The 13,980-nt window shown below is 32.8% G+C and overlaps 1 protein-coding gene across 1 annotated transcript in view; it reads right to left on the bottom strand.

The window, feature by feature from the left end:
- Positions 1–13,980, bottom strand: part of LOC144436994 (atrial natriuretic peptide receptor 2-like) — a 75,015-nt gene that overhangs the window by 41,818 nt on the left and 19,217 nt on the right. Inside the window, exon 5 of the mRNA XM_078125861.1 lies at positions 11,887–12,097. Coding sequence (XP_077981987.1) covers positions 11,887–12,097 — 211 coding nt within the window. The remainder of the gene's footprint in view (positions 1–11,886; positions 12,098–13,980) is intronic.

Below are 13,980 nucleotides of genomic sequence, written 5' to 3'. Positions count from 1 at the left end.
AAAAGGGCTGCGCAATCCTGGAGTTAATAACTTTACAAAGAACAACAAGTTGCTTTCCTGATAGTGATACCAGGACTCGCTTGACGTAGGTTTTTATGACGCCTGACATTTACTGACATCAAAGGATCTCCAAATGATAGGTTTTATAGCACCTGGCATTCACTAATCAGCTATAAAGTGATGTCTTTTCACTTTGTATTGTCGACTGATCCCTTCACCTTTAACTCTTGTCGTATTTTTTAATTTACCACACAACAAGACGGGTTACTCATCCAGAACTTACTAGACACAATGAAGGCCAGTCAACTCATAAATATCCTGCCAGTGTATAAAACACTATTCAGTAGGAAATAGAAAATAAAACGTATTCACCTATACAGAGAAATATTTGTTTATCTTAAATTAAATGTATTTATATCAATCACTAGAATAACAACAAAACACAGAGTATATATTTATCTTCTTCTTTTTAAAATAACACCCGCTTTTTCATTTTTTATTAAAAAGTCAGAGAGAAAACAATTCAACGTGACTGCATAGATTGTAGTATCACAGTAGTATATAAACATAACAACATTACGCTGATGAATTAAGTCTGAGAGATTCGGATGAAAGCTACGTAGTCACTTCAAAACTAGATGCCAATAAGATAACTACATCAAATGAAGTCAAGTATCAATTTCTATTCTACTTAAATTCAGAAATTCAGAATGAGTCAACTATCAATTTCTATTCTTCTTAAATTCAGAAATTCAGAATGAAAACAATGAGGTGCATATTGTGCATTCATACAAATTGTGTCTATGAGATTGAGTGCTCCTTTAGCAGTGAATGTCTCGTCCATTAACGGTATTGATCACAGTTTGAATGTATCTTTACTTCATGCTAACTAAAATTTGTTGAATCAAGTCAATAAAATCTACTTGAGTTGCTAAGTCACAGTACCAATCTGCCCAAACAAAATGATAGTTTATGGTATCAGAATACCCTACTTCAGCAAACACATTGTGAATGATATATAGTCACAGCAAATCAACTGTGACAATGCCAGTTTGATACTAAGAGTGACCCTATATTTTTTTCTAGTTCCATTACTGGGACAAGCCATTAGCCAAGCAAGTGGACTTGTTATCAAAGAGTACCAATATTTACACATGTGATGATGGGCTCTTACATAACACAAGTAAACAGCTGTAAAACCTGTATTCGGCCGTCTGCATGGACTGCAATTGAGGCAAACCTTATCGCCGTCTTATATCAGTTGTTATCAATTTATTAGGCTATTATAAGTAACACTACAAACAGCTTTAGAGATGCAAACAACTTTTATGACACCCGGTTTCGCCAGGCAAGCCCGCGGGTTTGTTGCACTTGGACCGCTAATGGTTTGTGAATGTCATGCTCATAACCCGACCGACCCAAATGTTCAGCTCCAACATCAAAATAAAATATTTTTATTTTCGCCCGCCCTTAATATTTTGCAGAACAGCACCTTCTCTGGCAAGAAAAAGCAAGTGTCTTGACTGTCAACATCATCTGCAGTCATGGTGGCAACAACAACATACACTAGTTCACGAACAGAGCATTTCTTTCATGATGGACGTTATTGAAGTAGAGAACATATCAAATGAGTAGAGACAGTAGGAAAGGGCTTAATTGTTACCAAGAATCTAATGAAAACAATATACAGAGGAGGAAAAGGAAGGCAGAGAAACATGAAGATGATTTTTTATTTTTTTTTACTTTTTTTTTAAATCGACCGACCAACCCATAGTTGCCATGAAAAAGTAATGAGAAACATTTTTAAAAAATAGGACTGCCCTAATTATGATGCAGGGTTCAGCTATTTGAAATTTTGCTATGTTTATTTTTGATGATCAACTGAATACATCTAATTAACATTTGCAAACCAACAGCGTTTCATCTTATTTGTTTTCTACCTTGAAGTGACATTTTAATTCATCAATACATCTAATTTAATGTTTGCAGACAAATAGTGTTTCATTATATTTGTTTTCCACCTTGACCTGACATTTTAATTTGTCAAATTTATTTATCTATAAATATTTTACAACTAGAATGGTCTGAACCCCATAAATTGTTCATATAAATGTGTACATACCACATCATAAAACACAGTTCTAAAAATATTTACACTGGAACCATACTCCTCCTCATTTTTTCTGTAACTTGAATGAACATAAAGAGTTGGTGGCAAAATTTCAACAAAGAGTACTTACAGGTACTAAACACACCTGATAAACCTGACCTTTGACTTCTAGAGATTGGCAACTCTGTCTCAAACCAGAATGCAATCACTGAGGAAAACTTATCTACAGTTATGTGTAGACCGCCCTTTCAATGTAGGATCATCTGATATAGAACATTGCTTCGAATAATGTGAGATACACATATCGAACACATGTAAATACCAGCATTTAAACCTCTCTGATATAATACATCCCTTACTTACAATTTGTAAGAATGTATATGACATGTAATTGAATGTATTTTAGTCTTCTACATCTATCTGCTGTGAATCAATAAACATCTGTACTAAGGCTCATAGATACATCTACCCACACAGCTGCATCTATGCTAAATTTCCTTTAAGCCATTAGTTTTCTATGACTTAGATTTCCACATTCCAATTAGTGATTTCTCCCAATCATTGAAGCACACTGTGAACACAACAAATCCTGGTGACTCTCCATGATGTAATCGATAAATGAGAATTTCAACTACATTTGTTTTTCAATATGCTAATTATCTTACTTTGATATATTTCAAGAACCAATGGGTTACACACAGCACATGACAAAGACAAGATCCAGTCTTTGCCTTTTGAGAGTAGTAATGATTACCCACAATGAGATTAAAGTCAACTGATAGCCTCTACACTACATATGTCCTCTTGTGGTTACTTAAAATTGACCTGGAGTAGTTTTGGTGCAACAAAACTTAAAAAGGGACTTTATTTCAATGATAAGTGTTTTTATAACAAGACCTCTGTGTATTAATGGGAGTCACAGTTTTCCAATAGAATTATCAAAGGTATACCTTCACAAACTGCAAGTGAAGGGTATACAGCTGGTTCAATTTCTGTCTGCCTCAAATCAAACTAAAAATGAGATATGGTGAGATTAGTTGACAGACATTTTCACAAAAAACATATCTTCATTTCAATGAGATTCTATTTCCTTCAAATTATTGACAGACCACGGCAGAGGATCAACCTTAAATCTTTAAGCTCACTCCACATAGCTGTTGCTATAGTCTAGTTCCTATAGTATACAATACGAGTTATGATTACCACGGTCATCTCCACTCAGTAACTGTATGTCTAGTCAAAGTCATAACACTCTAGCACAGAAATCTGTGCTACCCCAACAGCATTTCATATATAAATATGATAAGGTTACCACATTCCCACATGATTTTAGTCAAAAAAGCTGTACTAATGGAATATTAATGAGCAATTTTCTGAAGGCAGTCAATGTTGTGATGGATTCCTACTGATATACGCCGTTCACCCTTCCCCAGCATGGGGGTTTAGCCAGATTAATGGTAAAATGACCTTGACTAGAGTAGTGAGTGGAGATGATCAGATTGTAGTAATCATAACTCGATATTGTATAGTCGCAAACCACGACCTGTTTTACGACAACGTTCTTAAAGAGCCACCCACAGGTATATTTCGAAATGTAGTGGTAGAAATAATAATTCTGGTTTGCAAGAATGATAGGAACTAGACTAAGCTGTTGTTGACAATTGAGCGAAAAAGTGACATATTGCACTACTCCTTAAATGTAGGTTGTTTCTCTTTCCGTATGTTTTCATCTATCATTTAGTTTTCCCCGAAGAGCGACTATCCCCAAGGGATAGCATTTCACAAATGCTATGTATGCATGGCTAGATCATAAAAGACTAACGAAAGCAAGCAAACCATACTAAATTAGTTCATGATAACCAAATTGAAGGAATAATCAATCTCTATGACTTGATGAAATCTAGGACAAGTCTTAAATTGATGGATTACTAAATCAAGACATTAAAGTCTATTTTGCACTATAATCATTTATAAGTAATATTTTGGTACAACTACCAGTCATTTCAGATGGATTTTATTTTATTTTAATTTAAGTCAATTGTGAAATAAATGAAAACATTTTCATGATCAAGTTTGTTTCATTTTACTCTGACTGATAACATTATAAATTTATCACTGAATACAAATAAAATCATGTACATAATCAAATCTGGCCTATTTTACAAAAAAAGTGGATTTTTTCCTGAGGCAACATTGTCACTAAATTTATATTCACTTGTCACAGTATTGTTCTTGTCAGGTAAAACATATTTTGATCAATATCTAACAATAATACATCTGCTCAACATCTATATTATATACATATGTACTTTATTTTCCGTTTACATATTTACAAATATGGTTTATTCAACAAAATGTGTTCGGATGATTTTATTCAATGTCGAGGCAATATTTCATCTCAGCACACAATTTTGAAGTGGAATGTTTTGCTTGGGTTCAGTGTCACTCATTTTACATAAAATACAAAACTTGTTTAAAAAAATCATTAAACCTATATTGTTGTCGAAAGATAAATAAAGAAAAAAAACCTTCAATAACTGACTTGAGACATTTTCATAAACTATGGGTTCTGGAGAGTCATTTCATGATTTTACATCACCTACAATTACTCACAATTTCAAGTTGATCTAGTACCTGTATAGAGTATCTTTGCTATATGAGCTATTGCATTATGGGAATCATTGAATATTCTTAAGTCCTGAGTACCTATGCCCTTCAATGTAGTCATATTTCTCATGAATAGTCATTGTACAACTTGAATATATCATTTCTGCTGATCAACTTGATGTTTCTCTGAAATCACAATTGTCAGTGATGTAAAATCATGAAATGACTCGCCAGAACGAATAGTTTACGAAAATGACTTCATTTCCCTGGAGTAGCATTCCCCTTTAAAGGCCCATTCCAGAATGGGATTCAAATGTAGATGTGAAATACAAATGTTTGGCAGAGCAATACAAAAAGTTGGTTCAGAACAAAAGAATAAAAGTTTGTTGAATAAACAAAGATCAGTCCAGTATATGCACACTTTACTTTGTGAGGAGATTTTGAAGTTGAGGAGAGAGGTACAAGTTCAATATAAAATGACAAGAACTTACTCCCAGTGAGGTTGAATTTAGGACCTTTTTATTTCTACATTTCAGCCATGGTCCTTTGTGCAGGCCTGAATCGTAGTAATAAAAGGTTTTTAATTCAACCTCATTGGGAGCAAATTCTTGTCATTTTGTAAAGAAAAGAATAACCCTATGTAGTTGTCAAAGCACCATCCATAAGAGAACACTAATGTGAGAACATGAGACTAAATCTCTGGCATTTTAAATTTAAGGATTTAACACTCTTGAAAAGTAAGAAATTCAACTCTGTACAAATTAAAAAATTGAACTATTTCAGACTGACATGGTTCTAGTATGTGTTGTGTCAAATAAGACCCCATTGGTTCGACCTCAGAACTATGTCACACAAACCCTCCAAAAACAATGTTATATACACAGTAAGCTTTAGTAACTTCAATTTTCAGCAAAATGCATGTAAAAAAAGTTTTTGTTATCTTTTGATGACGAAGAACAGTAGAGCTGAGCCTTGCTAAGTCACTTTATGTGAGGTTGAATGCATCACCGTAGGAACCATCGGTAAATTTCTATGCACTGCATGGTGGAACTGTGGTCTTTGTCAGTGTACAACTATGGGTATTGTACTGTGGGTTTAGATGAACAGAAGTGCTAGGATTGATGGTTTCAAAAGAATCTATGTAAGCTACAAACATACTGAACAGTTATGGTAAACAGAAACTGATAGAAGATGATCGCTTATAATATGTCACAGGGTGTGTACTGTTCAGACTACTTGAATTACTATGACTGGCAAATTTGTGTTATCGTCCCTGGCTTAAAAGTTCATTTGTCATCAAAACAGATGTTCAGGTGAAGTACGTATTTGTAGACTAATGTGTCGCAAGCACTTTGTTCCAACACTTTCCAACCACTGCGTTGAATTTTAATTATTAGTATGATGTCAAAGTTCACTTCAGGGAGAAAAGTGTCTCATAAATTATGTTAATTTGTGCTTAAAGTTATTTTGTTTTCTTGTCCATAGTTTCCATAGTTACTGGTTAGATTTCCAAAGCATGGGACACCTTAGGACACAGTTTATACAAAATGAGTTGACAATTATCTTCACTTATATACAATTACTAATGAATTAAACAAACGTAACGAATTGTTAACTATATTATCAAATTAATATCGATCATAAAGTATAAGTCAGTAACTTATCATGGACAGACAACTTAATGACTTTGCATACTCAACATGACGGACAGTTAAGTAATAATGTAGAAGTCTGCATGAGTCAAACAAACAAACGACATGCAATCATACATGAGATGCTGACAGCTGACATTTTGTTGACAAGCAGACAGCCTAGATGTTGTCATGAGAATATCCAATGTACCTGCTCCTTTATTTTTCAAAAACAATATCAGTCACATGCTTTCCATGGGCAAAGTAGGAAGGATACTCAGCCCTCTTATAATATATATGAGAGCCCCTTGATATAATGAAATACGGAAATGATAGTCCAAACCCACTTAATGTTTTGTTAAAACAGCCACTTGACGCAAGATTTCCCATTCTAAGGTTTCTAACCAGCAAGTACACAAGATGTTACCTGTCTCAGAGGTATTCTTGTGAAAAATCTTTGAACTATATACAGTCATTATGTTGACTGATGCCTGAGACATATGGAATTAACATTAAACTTATGAAGAACGTTCTCAATGATACACTGACATTGGGTCATATCTCAGTCAAAAAGAGAGATGATGTAATCACAACACCACTACTAAGAATTAAATCATGGTTCGACTGTCAACACACCTTCCAATCACCCAGGTTAAAATACGTGTTCAACAGAATTAATTGAATGCAGTCTAGCAACAAGTACAATACCCTAACTTTTATCAAATCCTATCAACTTGTAGATTTCTTCTAGCTTATAAAAATTCAATTTTTCTCAACACAAAAGTCAGTAAATCTACTTTATATTCCAAGTTTAAGAGCTTTTAACACATATTTACAAACTTGTTTATGAATTGAGTGTACTAACTTTTACAATTCTGTCAAGGTTTCCATCTTATTACCTCTACCATAGCAATATCGTTTTCAAATAGAAGTATGTTTTCAATCTTACCTGGTACTGACAAAAGAAAAACTAGACTGCAAACAATAAACTTCTTCAAAGTTCTGAGTTCTTATTGTACATAGCAAATATCTACTTGTGTTCATGAAGGACATTATAATTGTTCTATATCAGTTGATGTTAGATCGTTGACATATTGTACTATATCTGCAGACTGACATACAAATGGCTGGCAAACAATCACAGAATATATCAGTTCAAACACAGACAGTGTCTATATACTAAGTGTTTCAACTGAATATAGTTTGGATCAAATACATATTATATTATTATACTCTAGACCAATACAAATTTAGGGTGCAAGTCTCTCTATCTGTACAAACTTTATTTCTACATTTTGCATGTGTACACACTTTGCGTGTAACTCTCTGACCATTGTACAAAGTTAAGGATGTTGTTCTCTATATCTGTACACACTTAGGGTGCAAGTCTCTATATCTGTACAAACACAGAATGTAAGTCTCTATTGTACAAACTTAGGGTATTGCTCTCTACACCTACCCAAACTTAACTGAGGTGTTACTCTAAATCTGTACAAACTTATGGTGTAAGTCTCTATCTGTACAAACTTAGGGTGTTACTCTATATCTACTAACTTAGGGTGTACTCTATCAAAAAACTTAGGGTGTTACTCTATATCTACTAACTTAGGGTGCCATCCACGCAAACTTTGAGTGTCGTTATCATTAAGCATCCTGAAGTATATTATAACTGATAGCCATATTTTAACTTAAAAGTTTGGTGGAAATTACTCTATATATATATACTCCTCAGGTTAATTTACATGATAATTACGTTGATTGTTATGCAAATAAACCACTATTTCATAATAATTAATTTGGCAATCGCCACCAATATAATATGACACACATTTAACATTTGATTGCAATCCATTATATAAAAATAGTGGCAGGCATGCTATTCCTATTCAGAGCTTATTTATACCATTACTGTGCAAATTGGTGTTTTATCTAATAATTCCTTTGCTAGATTATATTATAAGAATGAGCAAACGACATGTCTGTGACCGTAAACCCAAATCCTGATAAAAGTAATTAATTTGTAGGGTTTTCATGAATTGGAGTTAAACAAATCTAATTTCATCACTTTAGTATTTCATAACGATTTATGCAGTGAAAGGGTTCAACAGTATAAAGGAGCACTTCTAATGGACATCAAAATAAATCGACGACACTAACATGAAATGGCCATACAGGCATTCTAAAGAACGAATCACTTTAAAAGTTCTGGTTATTGATCATTTCTATATATTACATTTTATTACATATTCATCTATTATTTAAAACTCTCAAAGGGTATAGGTAATGGATTGGCTATAAATGCTACACGTCACAATGTGGAATGCTTACATGGTTTCACTAAGTACTCTTTCTTCTACTGTTGGCTCTATTGGATTATTAAGGTCTGGGTTAATAACTTTCTGAGGGGAATGACATCACATTCTACGTACCAGTAAAATGTATAAAAATATATATGGTTGTAACAAGAATGCTAATGTAACATTTTCTAATGCAAGAATCATTATCAAATTTCCATGGTGATTTTAAACCTGCATTGTAGATATTTACTAGAGTTAATTAGTGACATTATTTGATTTCTTGATATGTATGATGTTCAATATGGCTTGAAATTAGCAGCAGTCAAGGGCATATACTAAGACTACCAGAACATTATATCTTGACTACCAAATTTATAATGTGGTACATCTGTTAGATCAATGGAAAGCAATGGAAAAGTACAGCTGGAACAGTTCACCTGGCAAAGTCAGACAAACCACATATTCATGATATATATGTATTCAATGGCTTCAAATTAGCAGTAGTCAAGGATATATTGCCTACCAAACACTGTATCTTCATTCTTGACTACCAAATTTATAATGTGGAAGTCTGTTAGACCAATGGAAAATTGTAGCTGAAACAGTTCACTTGGATAAAATCTGACTACCAAGCCCAAAAGTTAAATTTGCACCCTGTTAAATTAAAATTCAATCTAATTTTTTTTCAGACCGTTAAAAGTTTATATAAAACAAATTTTTCCCATACCCCGACATCAGGTAGTTTTTTATTTTGCATATTTGAAAAAACAACTGTCATGCAATTTTCTGGGCAAGACTGAATGTTTGTCTAAATGCCAGAGTCATTGAACTACTCATCTACCATTAATTTCTATATTCATTAAAGAATGTGCATTTGCAAAAACTTAATGACTGACAAAACAGTGGTTAACATCAAAGAAAAAAAAGAAACATCCTGAGTTTAAAATTTCAATTTGATCATAAAGGCATATAATTCAGAAGTAATTGTCTCTGCATTATTCATGCTGCGACTGTTATTTTATTTTAAGTAACAATTTGAAAGGAATCAATTTGGTTTCATGGTCTGTAGACATACCCCAAGGGACTCTCATTGTTGGCTTTGTATTACAAACCAACACACTGTCATTTTAGCTGCTATAAATTGATTACTGCCCCTGTACAAATTGGAAAGTCAAACAAAAACCTTTCTCATATCCCGTTACTAATAATTTTACATGTGAATTGCAAAATCACTTATTTTATTCCTATGAATGCATCTTTCAAAACTAATAAAGAAAATTGTTGCTAAGATGGTTATTAGAAGTAATAAGAGTATTGATTCTTTATATGTATTCATATCTTACTTAGAAGAGTTATATAACATTAACCAGATTATGGTAAATTAGCGTTCAATTTTGATTATATTAAAGTCCCCAATGAATTAAATGCAAATATGGTGACAGGCCTCTTAATCACCACTGTTTAATATTGCTAACAGTGAAAATCAAAAAAGTGAAAACGCAACAGTACCATGAAAACAAATATTGGCAAAATATGAATTATACTGTATTACACTGTATCATATCATATTGTGCTGTATCGTAATGTATTGTATGGTATTCCATTGTACAACATCATATTGTATTAAACTGTATTGTTCTGTATTGCATTGTACTATATCATATTGTATTGTACTGTATTCCATTGTACTATATCATATTGTATTATACTGTATTGCACTGTATTGTATTTTACTGTATGGTGTATCGTATTGTATCATATTGTATGGTATTGCATTGTACATTATATTGTATTAAACTGTATTGTACTGTATTGCATTGTACTATATCATATTGTATTGTACTGTATTGTACTGTATTGTATTGTTCTGCATTGAATCATGTTGTTCTGTATCATATTGTATTGCACTGTATTGTACTGTACTTTACTGTACTGTATTGCTATATTTTCACCAATGTATAAATATTGAACATACACTTACAGACACTTGAGGTACTTACTACCATAGTGAAGGACATAACAAATAGCTAATGAGATGCTGTGCCCTGCTGCTTGAATAAACACTACAACATAAATACTCAGCAAGAATGTATCAAATAATTTTACAAATCTGAATATTATTTGTATAACAATTACACAAAACATACTTATCAGATAATACATTTGATTAATACTGCATCATCTAAAATATTGGTTTTTAAGTTGCAATAGTGAAGTTACCTTGATTAGAATCTAGTTTTTGGTTTTCAAGTTGTTAAGAATCTTACATTTATTCATTATATACTCATATCTCACTATCAGTAGATATAGGTACATTTCAGCGTGACAAATTACGAGAGCGGACAGACCAAGAACAAATATCGTGACTTAATTACAGCAAGTGAATGTCTAATTAAAGTAAAAGTATCAGATATTACTATTAGTTGTTATGTTTCCAAACATCGCCATCTCCAATATCATCAATTTTGTACTTCTGGAACTATATTTCAATCAAATTGTCAATATTTGCAAACTGTCTGCAAATGGTAAGATCACATCAGTGTCCAACATCACACTGTAAAGCTATTAGAAAGTAACATATTTGAACAATATCTTATTTCTTTATTAGAGTCAGAAAAGAGTGCTTACTCAGTGTCTGATTTCACAGTGAAAATTTATATATCAAATCTACAGTTACTGCTTTAAAGTATACCTGGAAGTACAATCTTATCTTGCATTGTATGGAGCAGATCGGTCCAGGTAGTATGTACAAACATACATGCATGTGCACACGCACACACACGCACACGCACACACACACACACACACACACACACACTCCTCATATATACGTATGTATGTACATACAATACATACATACATACAATACATACATATGGTGATATACATACATAAATACATACATACACACACATACATACATACATACACACATACATACATGATACATATATACACATATACACACACGTACGTACGTACGTACGTACGTACGTACATACATACATACGGAAGTACGTACATCATTCGCCTCTCTGTCCATCCATCCATTCACATACATACACACACACACACACACACACACACACACACACACATATTAACACACGTCTGTCTGTCTGTACAGACACAGAAACACATAAGTTGGTACACATACACACACACACACACACACACACACACACACACACACACACACACACACACACACCTCACACACATAACTGATCACAGAACTCACCTGTCTTTGGTAAAACTTGGACGACATGATGTAGAGCTGCTTGTAAATTGCCAATCCGAATATGTGCAATAATGGAAGTAGTACCTGCTGGAACTAAGCGTACTTCAGTTCGCCAGTCTATTGAATCAGATAGCTCACTGACAACACTCCGAGTATGGGTAAAGATATCACCATCAGGAGGAACCCATGGACCACAAATATTACCATTCAACTGTCAATCAAATTAGTAAACTTATGATTAATCTCTATCTTAATTTACGATACACTATTGTCAGCTGTGAAAAAGTAATGAAAAATCTCTTATGAGATCAACTTGAAGTGATAACCCTTTATATCATTAAAATAGAAGTCCTTTTAAAGTTGCCATATGGATGAGAATTTGGTATTTATTTTGGATTTTTATTTGATAAAACAGCTTCACTATGTTTTTCTACTTGAAAAAATAAAGCGAAAGAACATATACCAAGCCCATGTTCATAACTCAATACATTTCAAAAAGATGCAAAAAGTGCAAAAAGTTTGTTATTGTACGTACAATAACAAACATTTTACACATTGTTTAGTGTTTTGCTGTTTATTGAGATGTGAACATGGTCTTGCTATATGTTATTTCATATTATTTTTTCAAGTTGAACAATGTAGTGAAGCTGTTTTATCAAATAAAAATCCAAAATAAATACCAAATTCCCATCCATATGGCCACTTTAAGTAAGAACGAAATTTCATCATAAACAGGGACCATGAATACAATTTATCACCATATATATTCCACCAGTTTCAGACATTAATAATCAAATCACTGCATGATCCAGGTCTCAGGCAGATGGATTGAAATGTCGCATTCATTATTTCTATCTACCATTCCAAGTAACTATAATTTATTTGTCCTATTGATTTTTTGGAACTATGATAAAGATAAATTTCTATGTCGGAGTTTGTTTCAATTTTGAAGACATCATGCATATAACATGCTGATCACTATGCAAATCATATGCAAATTACATTATTGGTATGTAAATTAATATGCAAATTATGCATCTTTGCAATCAATTCTAGGGAGAAAACTGCATACATTAAGGACCTCTGTATACATATCTCTTTTTGTGTTGAACCTGGTGGTTACAACTAATTCAATTAGACATGTACTCATAGGTAGAAGATTTAAGTCAATAAAATGATGAGATTTATTGAAAGGTGTGATGACCACAATGACCACAATGAATGAAGTCTACGATATATTCAATACTGTGGAATGATACATTTGAAGCAATTTTATTTTCAAAAAAGAAAGAGAAGTTATTTATCTGGACTTTATTTACACTACTTAAAGAATTAAAAGTATAAAAGCAAACATATGGAAAAAAAGAAGTATTTCATTATTTTACTGAATCGAAAAAAAAACACCCACACACATACACAGCAAAAATCAATGAAATGAAAAATTGAATTTTTCAGGACCTCATTCACATTGGGAATATATCCGGGAAAATACTAGTATAGGGTACAAAAGTACTTACACCGTGACTATACTGTAAGTGTTATAGCAGCAGAAAATAAAAAAACACACACACAGCAAAACTTGTGTAAATTCATTACAAAATGGAAATTAGTATTTTTACAAGTGACAAAAGATCAAATTTAGTCTTTCATTGTGGTAATTGACAACGTCTGACAACTATAATTATCTTCAATATTACATCAGATTGATATTGATTTAAAGTGTATTAAAGATCAACAAGTCCATTGTGACACATGTTTCCTTGTCAATCACACTATGGAGACAGACAATGAGTATTTCACTGACTTCATGATGAAAGGGTTCAAGACAAATTATGAATAATTTCAATTTGAAAAACTAATTCAAGTCTTCAGGCAAGACAAAAAGTGTTCATAGCTGTCCCATTGATACTTTGTATTAAAAGGGTAATGTTACACAATGAATTTCAATATGCCAAAAAGGCTATGTGCACTAGAAAGAAGAAAAGGCAAGTAACAACAGTGTTTCCATTTCCAAGTATTAAATCACCCTCTGCTATCATGTGACAACCATTTTTTCCACAACCTGCTCTCACAGCAGAGCCAATGGTTTAAGTG

Source organism: Glandiceps talaboti, chromosome 6 (genome assembly GCF_964340395.1).
Source record: "Glandiceps talaboti chromosome 6, keGlaTala1.1, whole genome shotgun sequence".
NCBI lineage: Eukaryota > Metazoa > Hemichordata > Enteropneusta > Spengelidae > Glandiceps > Glandiceps talaboti.
Note: the sequence above shows the minus strand (reverse complement) of the source record. Positions and strands in the feature narration are given on the sequence as shown.